Below are 14,195 nucleotides of genomic sequence, written 5' to 3'. Positions count from 1 at the left end.
TATGGCGACCCAGCACATTTGGCTATCCACTGGACTGCGCATGCGCAACACCGCCATATGTGTTCCAACACTGTGGCGATCTGCGCAGAATTTTGTGGCCACACCCCTGAGTCCAGGTTCAAGCACCACCATCCAAGTAGATATAGAGTCAGATTATAATTATGCCTAGCGAAGTGAGGCCGTGCCTGAAGCTTGGCGAGCGAAGTGAGCCCAGGAGGGGCCCTGTGGCAAAGTGGTGTCTTACAACAGTGTTGGAACGCATATGGAGGCGTCACGCATGCGCACTCCAGCAGGTGGCCAAATGTGATGGGTCGCCATATGTGATGAAACACCGCCTTCTCACTGTATCCTTACTGTGGTAGTGCGGGGTGTAGCAAAATGGCAGTGATGGAATGTCACTTCTGTTACAAACTTTGACGGGTCGCCTGATCTGACGGAACACCTGCTCATATCGGAGTCTGCAGGACCGTGGATTTTTTTTTTTTTTTTTTCTAGCATTGCACGGTGCAATGCTTTACAGTTCCCTAACAAAAAACATAACTAATGCATATTTTTTTACCTGAAAAAAAAATGTGTATTTATTTAATTTTTTTTGGAAAACGGAACTTATCCTTTAAGTGACAGATGCCATGTTTGAGACGACTCTGCTGTTCTATGCACATTTTTAACTCATCTCACCCTAATCTAGTTATGGACAAATATCCTTTTTTAATGGCTAAGTAGCCAATAACTGATTAATAGATTTTACTATCACGTTGTGATTACTGACATCTTCCAACCAATCAGATCCCCGTACAGCCGCTGAACATTTGACTTCCTCTATACAGCAAGACGTCGACGTCAAGTGACTGCCTCTTCCGCAGTCCGCTGCTATTGGCCAGTTCAGAGTCACTGGTTCTCCGATTGGCCGGCGTGTGAAAAGTTCGCTGTGAATGGCTGGAGGGCTTTGTGCCTCGTTTGAATGCAACAGTTAGTAACAGGCGGGGAGTGCAGGTAGCAGCGTAGCGGTGCGGGGACTCGGTGAGTGATTGTAGTCTGAGCGAATGCCGCTACTTCATATAGAATGTTGTATGCTATAGTCCTCTTCATAGTGTGTATTGTTATACCATGGACGGCTCTGTGTTTAGTCCAGTCACACAAGCACCGCGTGTATGGCTGTATTCCCGTGTAGTGCTGGCTTGTGTATCATTGTAGTAGTCTGCTGGGGTTATCACTGATTGGTGATCATACTACACCACGTTAGTGTACAGCCTGGGGTGTGCCTCTCCTATACCTACCTTCCTTGTGTGATCATCTGCTAAATAAAACCCCACTATACTTCACTTTGTATCTTCCAATTTGTTGAATATCTCCCCTTCCTGTTGTTGGGTCTCTTCACATGGATATGGAGGCTGCTTTAGTTTATTTTAAAGCTCCCCTTTATCTTCACCGGGTGATCCTGTGATCTTCTCTTCTTTCTGTCCTTTCATGTCTACACGTTTTCTCCAATCTGTCTATAGAAGGAGCAATAGCTGCCAGGCTGTACTTTAAACATATCGCCCCTATCTGTTATATATATATATATATATATAATTTTTTTTTTTTTTTTGCCATTTGTGTTCCATTGGGAAGATTTCCCTTCACTTCCTGTCCCAAAACCGAAACAGGAAGCCACCCTGTGAAAGGGGTTGTAAAGGCAGAAGGGTTTTTTTTTTGTTTGTTTTTTTTCTTTGTCTTAAAGTGGATGTAAACCCTCCCATATACCCAGTAAAGTGAACAGCCTCAGTTGATACACAGAGATGAAACAAATCTTCCTATGTAAGTTTTACATGTATATCTGCTGTCTCCAGCTTTATATATACTTTAGAAAATTCCCATCATGTTACAGATGTTTCTCTTCCTGTTCAGCACTGGAAGTTTAGTCTGGGCAGACAGCTGATTGGAAGAAAAGGTGTGCACACACCCCCTTTCACACATAGGCAAAGACTTGCAGAGCTGTTTTGTAAATAGTTCAGCTCTGCTAATGTATGGCGACCTCCCACCACACAAAATTCAGCCTGCTTTTATCACAGTTGATGGAGAACTTGTCAGAAGTTCTCATGATGATAACAGAAGAACTGAGCAGGAGAAAGCCATGAAACTTGATGCTTTGGAGAGAGATAAGTAAACACTGCAGATATACGTGCCTAGCTCAAATTTCATGAATTGGGTTTACATCCACTTTAATGCATTAAGATTAAAAAAAAACCTTCTGTGTAGCACCCCCCTAATTACTTACCTGAGCCCCATCTCTCTCTCTCCAGCGATGTCCACAAATGTCTAAGCCGTCCAGAAAACACTCCTCCTGATTGGCTGAGACACGGCAGCGGTGCCATTGGCTCCCGCGGCTGTTAGCCAGCCAATCGGGGGAGAGAGTCGGCCGGGGCTCCGTGTCTGAATGAATACACGGAGCACTGACTCTGCTCAGGTGCCCCCATAGAAAGCTGCTGGCTAAGGGGGCACTCAATAGGGAGGGGCTTGGAGCAGCAAAGAGGGACCCAAGAAGAGGAGGATCTGGGCTGCTCTGTGCAAAACCAACTGCACAGGGAAGATAAGTATAACATGTTTGTTTGTTTTTTTTTAAAAGAGACTTTACAATCACTTTAAGGTATCTTTCACACTTGTGCGACTTCCTGCGACTTTGGACATCAGTCGCATGGCAAGTCATACCCCATGATAACCATTCATATCTGTGTGACTTCAAGTCGCACTAACTTCAAAGTAGTCCCTATACTCCTTAGACCTCAAGTTTACACAGACATTCCCTGAAATTGCTAGACTTTCAAGTCGCGGCAGTGTGAAAGGGGTCTAAACAAGTTAAAGCGGTAGCTCTGCATATCTGCTCCCCCCCTCCCTCTGGTGTCACATTTGGCACCCTTCAGGAGGTAGGAGTGGATACCTGTCAAACACAGGTACCCGATCCCACTTACTCTGTGTAAGGTTGCTGTGGCGACCTACATCATTTACGCACTGATTTGCACTGGTAGGTGCTCTGCTTTTTTTTTTTTTTTTCTCCTCCACGCTGTCAGCGGGAGGGAGGGGGGTAGCTGATTACTGATCTTCTGTTTTCATCGGGTGATCAACTGTCATTGATTGACAGCTGATCACGTATTAGGAACCAGGATTGGCCCCTTACTCCGGTCTGTGATCAGCCGAGTCTCATTGACTCAGTGATCATGGAGTGTGCCACGGGGGGCGCGCAGGCAGCTCATGCACGGGAGGACATACATGGACGCCCTCCCGGCAATTAAGGCCCATGCTGTAGCCATATTGCGGCTATAGCGCGGAGGTGGTTACAGTATTTGTAGCTACTGAATTTTTATTTTTTTTTAAATACAGGCTGAAACTCAGCTTTAATTCGGTTGGTAGCAGGCTGGCTGACAAGTTGAGCTGGGAATTTTCTTTGGTTTTGTTTTACATGCCTTGGCCTTCCATGTGCTCCTTGCCGCGAAGGTCAGTTATAGGTGAGAGCAGTGGCCATTTGTTTGTACTGTTGGAATATTAGTGAGGGGATGCACTGGACAACTTTTGCTGCCGTATTGCTATGTGCTGGGTGTCCAGTGCACCCCTGTACCTTGAGGAGGGGTGGGCTCCTTCCAGGCTCGCCTGCCCTCTGCCTATCTATTATAATACATGTGCTTCCACTGTGGAGGCTCTCAAAAATGTATTAGTGAGTTAGGACTGTGTATAATAATTGGATGCCTTGTCGTGGCTTATGCATGTGTGACAGACCTAGCCGGGACAGAGGTTTTTGGAGGGGACTAAATGCCAGCCTCTTGCCTACCGATTTATGGGCCCTGGCATTTGGGGGAACGGTGCTCTTTGTGAACTGTATGCCTGGGGACCCTGGAAGTAATGTTACTTTGCATTCAAGTCCATGTCCCTCCAAAACTATGGGAACCCCGTATGTGCCATATTATAAATAGTGACTGCTTCACAATGTTGTGTATGTATACATTGTGTGTTGTCTCATGCTGTTGTGCACTATTTGCTGTGCTAGTTTGGGGTGGGGCTGTATTCCAGTGGTCTATTGTCTGTCTGCCTTGGATATCACAGGTTATGTATCTCTATGGAGGGAGGGGGGATTCCTCCAACAGCTCTCCCTGCTAAGACTGTACTGATGAGACGTTAAACACAACTGACCTGTGTGTCCATTGTCATTCGACAGTATAACCTGCCCTGTTTTCCAAGGGTGGGGAGAAGTGTTTTGAAGTGGGATCTGTATAAACATGTTTTTGAATAAAGATTAATTCCTGCTTGAACCTCAAGACAGAGCCTTGTCTCGTATTTGGGGGAGAATTATTTGTATAGGTTCCTTGTTCGGCTGATCGGAGTGTTCGGTAGCTACCTTTGTGTTTGGGTATGGAATGTCCTAAACGACTTTAACTCCTTTCATACTCTGGGTGTCGTTACAGCATGTATTTCCAAATGGAGACGGTTAAAACAGGTTAATTCAGTTGGTAGCAGGCTTTTGGTTTTGTTTTAAATGCGTTGCCATTCCATGTGCTCCTTGCCCCGAATGCCAGTTATAGGTGGGATAGTGGCCATTTGTAATGATGGGAAACCCCTTGAAAAGTGAGAGAATCCCTGGTTGTTACCATGGTCTCCAATGTTCCCATGGGAAGCTTTCTGCTCTATTACTGTTCTGGTAAAAACTAAAATGGTAAACATGACAAATAGAGGAAATCTGCATGGATTTTGACTACACATATATTCCAAAAGTTAAAAACTTAAATTGCTTTTCTCATATTTTTATTATAAAAACAATTTTGTTTTTAACTTTTTGGAATATACATTATACAGTATGTGTAGTCTGACGGTACCAACAGAATCCATGTGTGTTTGCCATGTGTTTTGTTTTTTTTTTTTTTTTTTTTTTTTTTTCTCTCTGAGTCGAATCTGGATGAAGGTGCCACTTATTTGGTTGCACTCATTTTCATACAGGACAGAGGATAAATCTCCCGAATAGGGGTACAGACAACAATAAAAACTGACGAGGTGTAATGCCTCTCCATTCTTTCCAAAACTAAAAAAAAAATTTTAAAAAATTTGGTCTTTAGGTATACTTTAGTGTTGAAATAAAGTAAAAAGGTATTGCGCGTGCATATTAAAATCTTGTATAGTCAGCAGATTCCCAACGCTTGATCCCTCAGGCTGAGAAGCGTCCTTGCAAGGCTAGATCTGCTGAAACATACCTGTAGATTTGTGTACTTGAGACCTTGTTGCATGGACGCTTTTGTCTTTACTTTTCCTTGATAGTTAAAGTGGTTCTAAAGACAGGACGTTTTTGTACTGTGCATTCCCTACATTAAGGGATAAAATGGCCCAGTATTTGTATTGACCCCCTCAACCCCACCTTCCTCTCTGATCTGTAGTTTGGCTGAACACAAGGGACTCAGTTATTTGGTATGCAAATACCTCTTTGCTCCATGAAATGTGCAGCATTTTGTTTATCTGTAAGGCCTCATTCACGCAATAATGCCCCATACACACAAGCGGAATTTGTCGGAAAACTGTTGGATGGTTTTTCCGACGGAATTCCACTTAAGCTTGGCTGGCATACACACGGTCACACAAAAGTTCTCTGAACTTTCCACCGTCAAGAACGCGGTGATGTACAACACTACGACGAGCTGAGAAAATGAAGTTCAATGCGTCCGAGCATTCGTCGAATTATTTCCGAGCATGCATGTTTTTTTGCACGTCGAAATTGCATACAGATGAATGAAATTTCTGTCAAGAACTTTTTCTGTCTGACAAATAGAGAACCAGCTCTCAATCTTTTTCTGGCGGAAATTCAGACAAAAAAAGTTGGATGGAGCATACACATGGTCAGAATATCCGACCAAAAGCTCCCATCACACTTTTTTTGACGGAAATTCCGCTCGTGTGTATGGGGCGTTACGCTCCAAATATGCTGGATTTTTTTCTGACCGAAATTAGCAGAGAAAAATCGTATGTATGTGAGTATTGCATCAGCGTAAATGCATTCCACTAACCAGAATATTTTATTCTGGCCACTGGAATAAATTCTGCGCATTTAGACTTTTTTTACGTGCATAAAAAATGCTAATAACCTGCTCCCCAAATGCAAGTTTGAAGCATTTTTCTGTCTATGCCCCTGAGCACTGTGCACATAAATGCCCACATGTGCATTGCCACATTTACTAACTTGCAACTGCGTTCATGGGCAAAAAAAAAAGTGACGAAGCTGCATTTTTTTTTCTCTCCATGTGCAATGAGCCCTAAGACCCCTTTCACACTGGGGCGGTTTGCAGGCGGTATTGCGCTAAAAATACCGCCTGTAAACCGCCCCTAAACAGCCTCCGCTGTTTGTTCAGTGTGAAAGCCCGAGGGCTTTCACACTGAAGCGGTGCGCTGACAGGACGGTGAAAAAAGTCCTGCAAACCGCTTTTTTGGAGCGGTGAAGGAGCGGTGTATTCACCGCTCCTGCCCATTGAAATCAATGGGACAGCGCAGCTATACTGCGGCAATACCGCGGCTATAGCCGCGCTGTACGAGGGATTTTAACCCTTTTTCGGCCGCCAACGGGGGTTAAAACCGCACCGCTAGCGGCCCAATACCGCTGCAAGAACGACGGGTACAGCAGCGCTAAAAATAGCGCTGTTGTACCGCCGACGCCCCCACCGCCCCAGTGTGAAAGGGGCCTTAGTCTAAGTGTGAGTCCTTGTTACTGAAAGTCACATCATATAGTCTGGCTCTTTCATGCACAAGTGCTCTTGCATTCGATACGCCACCCCTTAAAAGGAGAAGTAGAGCCAAAGATCTTTTGGCTATTCTTCTCCTGTGGGTTACAGGAGTGCGCTTAGTTCTACATTCCTGTGACCCAGACATCACAGTGCTGCAGGGATCCCAACAATAATGTCTGACAGTCACCGCTGTGTGGTCAGAGTGGAACTGAGCGTTTAGCAGTCTTTATTGCTCAGTTCTTGGTGTAGAGCCAGAGGGGGGACAGCTACAGCATAAAATGAATGCTGCGCCATTTTTAAAAAAAAAATTTTTGGACTCTTCCTTTTTTTAAAGCTGAACTCCAAGATAAGCAAATATCATCTAAATACATTCACCATGTGTATTCCTCCGTGATTCTTGGTGTGCTTGTGTATATCTTCTAGATCTGTGCAGTAATCCTGTGTGTAGGAGCTTCCTGTAATAAAGACCGGTCACTGCTGTTCACTCTCCTTGTGTGGGGTGATTGGTCTCGTTTCTGCCCCTTTGTGTAATTTTCTGCAGACAGCCTGTAGTGGTTAGAGCTTGTTGGGGTCTCTCCCACCGCTCAGCTCTCTGCACCCATTCTATTTGTACTGTTTACTTATATGGAAAATCCCAAAATTTGTGCTTGCATCAGAACACGAATAGAGAGGAAATGACAATTGGTGACACACCAGGATTCCCATACTTTGGAGGGATTTTCTCACTTCCTGTTTTGGCTATGGGAAAGGAAGTAAACAGGAATCTCTCCAGAGATATTTGTGTGACTATGGCTTTCATGGCCTGTTGCATTTGTAGCGCACTGTACAGCTTACTTTCTTGTTGCTGAAGGGCTTATGATACTGAATTATTCTGTTTTTTTCGCTGCAAAATTTGAGAAGAATCCCCAAAAAACAAAGCGTTCAGGCACCAGGTTGAGGTACTGCAACACAGAATTCCAAAGCAGACAATCTTTGGCTTTTGAACACCGCACAATTATCTTGTTTTGAATAAAAAAAAAATGTAAATATATTTAAGAGAATATAATATATATTAACCTGCTCTGTATTTCCAAAAGGGGAAAAAGAACGTTAACAACCCTCAACATGGCAAATAATGTAATTTCTCCTGGCCTTGGGTTGCTGTCCGATGACGAGGAGTCTCCGGTTTTTGAATCTACAGCTGCTGACTGTGCAGAAGGGATCCGCAAAGAGCTTCTCGGTGAATTCTCTGTTATTTCACCAGGACTAGGACACCCTTCTCAGGTAAGTGTGAATGTTTATTGTCTCACACCTACAAATAATGTCTTATCCATACTTGGTTGATTGACTTGTGGTGTGTGTTTGATTTTTTTGCATGATACTGCAAGTTGTTGCCTGCATGATGTGATCATATAGATGTAAGAGCAGATTACTTTTGCAATATAAGCTGACCATTGTACCTAGTAATCTGAACTTTTGGGAAGATCTTGTATAGCAGGGATATGCAATTAGCAGACCTCCAGCTGTTGCAAAACTACAAGTCCCATCATGCCACTGCGTGTCATGCTTGTGGCTGTCAGTCTTGCTATGCATCATGGGACTTGTAGTTCTGCAACAGCTGGAGGTCTGCTAATTGCATATATAACCTAGCATGTATCTACTTGAAAGAATCAACTTTTTTTTATCATTATTATTATTAAATTTTTTTTTTTGTGTAAATTTTATGTTACAACAAACTATTTCCTGTATCTGCTATTCCATATTTATCTGCTACAGTTCTCACTGAGTAGTGAAATCCTAGTTCTTTAAGCTGGTCATACACCATACAGTTTTCTTATTCAATTGTCTTTAGATTTACCCTAAACTATGTAGTGCAAGGGCCTGCCTGATTGCATAAAAATTGAAAGTATTTAGGTTTGACCACCTCCTACTATATGGTTTTGGTAAATCTAAAGGAAAGTTGTACAAGAAAATTGTATGGCCGGCCTTAGACTTGATATTTTCCTGATGTCCATTAATCACTTGCTGCCCGCCATATAGCAAAATAACGGCGGCAAAGGGGTTTCATTATCCTGACCGGACGTCATATGACGTGATCAGGATAATGAGCCGCTGCGTGCCCCCGGGGGCGCGCATCACGGCAATCGTTGCGGTGTGTCAGTCTGACACCCTGCAACACCGATCTAGGTAAAGAGTCTCTGACGGAGACTCTTTACCCCGTGATCAGCCGTGTCCAATCACTGCTGATCACGATGTAAATAGGAAGAGCCAGTGATCGGCTTTTCCTCACTCGGCACTCTGACAGACACGAGTAGAGGAGAGCCGATCGGCGGGGGGGGGGGGTCTGTGCTGATTGTTTATCAGCACAGCCCCCCCTCGGATCCCGCCCAGGACCACCAGGGAGTGCCACCACACTGGACCACCAGGTATGCCCCCTAGACCCCCAGGGAGCTGCCAATCTGTGCCCAGGCAGCTGCCAATCTGTGCCCACTCCAGTGCCTACCACTGCCACCAGGGATGCCTATCAGTGCCCAGCAGTGCTGATTTTCAGTGTCGCCTATCAGTGCCACCCATGAGTACCCATCGGTGCTGCATATCAGTGCCACCTCATCTGTGCCGCCGTATCAGTGCCTGTCAGTGCCGCCTTATCAGTGCCCATCGGTGAAAGAGAAAACTTACTTATTTGCAAATTTTTTTTTAACAGAAACAAAAGCAAAACTTTTATTTTTTTCAAAATTTTCGGTCTTTTTTTTATTTGTTTAGCAAAAAATAAAAACCACAGAGGTGATCAAATACCACCAAAAGAAAGCTCTATTTGTGGGAACAAAATGATAAAAATTTAGTTTGGGTACAGTGTTGTATGACCACGCAATTGTCATTCAAACTGCGACAGCACTGAAAGCTGAAAATTGGTCTGGGCAGGAAGGTGTATAAGTGCCCTATATTGAAGTGGTTAAAGAGTAACTAACTAAACTTAGGAAACCGTGCTGACTGACTTGCTATGCATTGTTCTGAGACCAATTTTTTTTTTTTTTGTTTTTTTGTGGAGGTGGCCATCTTGATAGAGGCATGGCTTCTTGCCTCCTTGTGTCAGAGCCTCGAGTAAGGAGAACAGTGAGCAACACAGTAGTGAAATTGTCAAAATGTCCTGACACATTAGTCAGGAGCAGTAGGGCCTTAGATTCTCACTACAGGCATGCAGCTATAAGGCATGTTTGTTCTTTTAGGAAGAATTCCAGAAAAAAAAGTTACTGTTTTTCCCCCAGAGTGCTGAATAGGCACAATTAACATGCTATAGGAAAAAAATAGAATAACAGATCCTCACTTTTGGAGCTCAGTTTGACTTAAAGTAGTAAACTGTGTTACACCACTTCTACCTACAGGTAAGGCTTACCTGTAGGTACTGTGAAAATCTCCTAAACTTGCACTGTTTAGGAGATATTCAGAGTGCATGCAGCCGGTAACCTCACAAGCGCGTGCGCTCTGAAGTGTGCCAGACCCTCAGAGCTTGTGCCTTTAAACAGCGGCCCCCGTGGACATGCGTAAGAGTGATTTCTTCGTGCTCCCGGCCACTCATGTAGCCGGGGGAGCACAAAGCTGGAAGGAAGACCGGGGAAAGATGGAAGCCCTCTCAACGGTGACAGCGTGCCACTGGAGGGCTTTGTTTTAAGGTACGTTTCTCCTAATGTGCTAGTATGCGATGCATATTATGACATTGCCTTGCAGGGAATTTTTTTATTTATTTATTTTTTATACCACTTTAAAGTATACCAGCTGTCATGGTTAGTTTTGGTCTTGAGTGTTTTGGACCAAATAGGAAATTTAGCGCTGCTTTGCTTGGGGGTAATCTGTTGAAAAGATGTAATTTTTTTTTTTTTAATTATCCATTTTTTATTTAGACAATACTTGATGAAGGGACGGACAAAGTAATGGTGTATGTTAGGATCAGACCTTTTGTAGATGGAGAATTGGATAAGAAAGAGGACCAGGTAAGATGAAATTGATCAGCTTGTGTTCTGTTGTTTTCCATTATTTGTATCTTGACGTCATGCATGTCTTTGCAGGGATGTGTGGTAGTAGAAAATCAGGAGACACTCATCTTGAGAGCACCAAAAGATTCTTTCACAATGAAGAACACTGAACGAGGAATGGGGCAGAGTGCTCACAAGTTCACCTTCTCTCAGGTAATGAAATTCCCACTAGATGTGAAGTACATACTAAACCCCCCTCTTTGCCCATATACAAACTGTGCAGCTTAAGTGTGTGAGTGCCACAACTTTTCTGTGTGCAGGAAACATGGTTAAAGTTTTACTTTTGGCATGAATGAACAGATAGTACAGTGTTCCTTAAGCACTACTTTCAGAGCAATTTTTTTTAATCTTGCACTTGTTAAATCTGCATTTGTGCTAGAAAATGACTTGGAAAACGCAATTATATGTTTTCTGAAAGCAGAGGCCCCCAAGAATAAGAGTGGCGGTAGGATTTTTTTTTTTTTTTTTTTGTCACACACTTTCAAGAAAAAAAAAAATACACTAAAATTAATTTTAATGCACACAAACGCAATAGAATACCTAATTTTTGACAAAATCTAAAAGATGAGGTCATGCTGAGTAAATAACGTGCCAATGAAATGGCCGAAAACGACAGTATCCAAAAATTGTCAATAAGCGATGCATTTAAAGGTTATTTTAGTTAACTATCAAATATGGCCCTAGAATTATTGCTCACACATCTGTTCGCGGTGATGACTCGCATGTGGCATAGTTGCTGTGTACATACAGGTGCATCATAAAATTTAGAATATCATCAAAAAGTTAACTTATTTCAATAATTCCATTCATAAAGTTAAACTCATATTTTATATAGATGTTACACACAGAGATATTTCATGCTTTGCTTTTAATTTAGATAATTATGGCTTGCAGCTAATGAAAACCCCAAATTCTGTATCTTAAAAAACTCAAATATTACATAAGGATTTTGAATACTGAAATGTTGGCTTACTGAAAAGTATGTCCATGTACAGTATAGTATGCACTTGATACTTGGTCGGTGCTCCTTTTTTCATGAATTTCTGCATCAATGCAGCATGGCATGGAGGCAATCAGTTTGTGGCACTGCTTAGGTGTTATGGAAGCCCAGGTTTCTTTGATAGCAGCCTTCAGCTCGTCTGCATTGTTGGGTCTGGTGTCTCTCCTCTTCCTCTTGACAATACCCCACAGATTCTCTATGGGGTTTAGGTCAGGCGAGTTTGCTGGCCAATCGAGCACAGTGATACCATGATCATTAAACCAGGTATTGGTACTTTTGGCAGTGTGGGCAGGTGCCAAGTCCTGCTGGAAAATGAAATCAGCATCTTCATAAAGCTGGTCAGCAGAGGGAATGCTCTAGAATTTTCTGGTGGAGCGCTGCACTGGCTTTGGACTTGATAAAACATGGTGGACTAACACCAGCAGATGACGTGGCTCCCCAAATCATCATTGACTGTGAAAACTTCACACTGGACCTCATGCAACTTGGATTCTGTGCCTCCCCACTCCAGACTCTGGGACCTTGATTTCCAAATGAAATGCAAAATTTTCCACAATCGGTGATGATTTCGGGAGCCATGTCATCTGCTGGTGTTGGTCCACTTTGTTTTATCAAGTCCAAAGTCAGCGCAGCCCTCTACCAGGAAATTCTAGAGCACTTCATGCTTCCCTCTGCTGACCAGCTTAACCACTTCAGCCCCGGAAGGTTTTATCCCCCTTAATGACAAGGTAATTTTTTGCGATACGGCACTGCGTCACTTTAAATGACAATTGCGCAGTCGTGCGACGCTGCACCCAGACAAAATTGATGTACTCCCCCCCCCCCCCCCCCCCCCCCACAAATAGAGCTTTCTTTTGGTGGTATTTCATCACCCCTGCGCTTATTTTTTGCGCTATAAACAAAAAAGACTGACAATTTTGAAGAAAAATTGTTTTACTTTTCTGCTATAATACATAGCCATAGTTTAGGCCAATATGTATTCGGCTACATATTTATGGTAAAAAAAACAAACAAAAAACACAATAAGTGTATATTGATTGGTTTGCGCAAAAGTTATAGCGTTTACAAAATAAGGGATAGATTTATGGACTTTTATTTTACTGGTAATGGCGATTTTTAGCGGGATTACGGCGGGCAAATCTTCCCAAGAGACACCTTTTTGGGAACCAGTGACCTTATTGCATTGATCAGTGCTATAAAAATGCACTGATCACTGTATAAATGGGGGGTAATGAAGGGGTTAACTGTGTTCCCTGGGTGTGTTCTAACTGTGTGGCGGCTGGGCTACCTGGGACAACAAAGGGATCGCTGTTCCTGATCACTAGGGACAGCCAATCTCATAGTTGTTCCCTGTCAGAACGGGGATCCACCTTGTTTACACTGGCAGATCCCTGTTCTGCTTCTCCTCACTGCGATCGCAGGTGGCTGGCGGACATCGCCCGCAGATTAACATGCATGGACTGACGTACGGGTACGTCGATTTGTGCAGGAGAACCGACCTGCTGCTTTATATATACAGTGACTGGTCAGCAAGTGGTTAAACAGCTTACGTGTAACAAACTATAAGAAGCAAGACAAGCAGTCAGCCGTGGTCCTCGTCTGCAGGCTGATGCGTAGTGACGTCACAGAATTCGGCTCCCTCGGATTGTTCTGTCTGAGCGACAACTTCTGTCTCTGCTTGGCCTTAACTTGGTCTTGTCAGTTTTGCTGTGTTCTCTTTGAAACCCTTAGTTTCCAATAACCATGCCACTTCTAACATGCAAGATTGTCATTTTGTTGGCCATAACATGGAGTTGCCTGCCCTTTCCTGGTTTCTCACCAGGATATAGTGGTGTCGAGGCCTCAATCCTCTTTGCCCAAAGGGTGTTTGTTCGTTTCACCTGAATCAGGATGTTGTGTTTACCATCCTTTGTCTTAAAGCGGAGTGCCAGGCTTTTTATGTTTATTAAAAGTCAGCAGCTACAAAAAGTGTAGTTGCTGACTTTTAATAAACACTTACCTGTTCCACGGTCCAGCGATGCGGCCAAGCGGAGCGTCGCTCCTCTCCCCTTCTCTCTGCTGGCGCCTCCATTGCCACTCTGGGCACCCGGCCTTGACAGCTTTCGGCTTCACGGCCGGGCATGCGCGAGTCGCGCTGGGCTCCCCGGAGTGGACAGGCGATCTCCTGGGCGGAAGGAGGAAGTGGGACAGGAAGTCCCCCTCCTAACGAAGCCCCCAGCCCCCCCCCCCCCCAAAAAAAGAAAAAAATTACATGCCAGATGTGGTATGTAAGGGGGGGAGGAGTGCTTAAAGTGGAAGTTCCATTTTTGGGTGGAACTCCCCTTTAAGCTGGGCACACAGTGTTGATTTCATTCAGCCAGCGGGCTGAATGAGAACAAATCTAATAGATTCCTGTATCCACCAAGCAAGGTGGATGCAGGCTTCTCACTGCAATTGTATTTTATTCTGACAGCAGGG

At 43.8% G+C, this 14,195-nt stretch overlaps 1 protein-coding gene across 2 annotated transcripts in view; it reads left to right on the top strand.

Moving 5' to 3' along the window:
* The first annotated feature begins 878 nt into the window (after positions 1-878).
* KIF20A (kinesin family member 20A) overlaps positions 879-14,195 on the top strand; it is a 39,839-nt gene continuing 26,522 nt past the window's right edge. For both annotated transcript variants that reach the window (XM_073620430.1, XM_073620429.1), the window contains exons 1-4: positions 879-1,021; positions 7,807-7,991; positions 10,607-10,696; positions 10,772-10,891. In XM_073620430.1, the coding sequence (XP_073476531.1) occupies positions 7,833-7,991; positions 10,607-10,696; positions 10,772-10,891 (369 nt within the window). In that variant the 5' untranslated portion in view covers positions 879-1,021; positions 7,807-7,832. The remainder of the gene's footprint in view (positions 1,022-7,806; positions 7,992-10,606; positions 10,697-10,771; positions 10,892-14,195) is intronic.

This window comes from Aquarana catesbeiana, linkage group LG03 (genome assembly GCF_042186555.1).
Source record: "Aquarana catesbeiana isolate 2022-GZ linkage group LG03, ASM4218655v1, whole genome shotgun sequence".
Lineage (NCBI taxonomy): Eukaryota > Metazoa > Chordata > Amphibia > Anura > Ranidae > Aquarana > Aquarana catesbeiana.
Note: the sequence above shows the minus strand (reverse complement) of the source record. Positions and strands in the feature narration are given on the sequence as shown.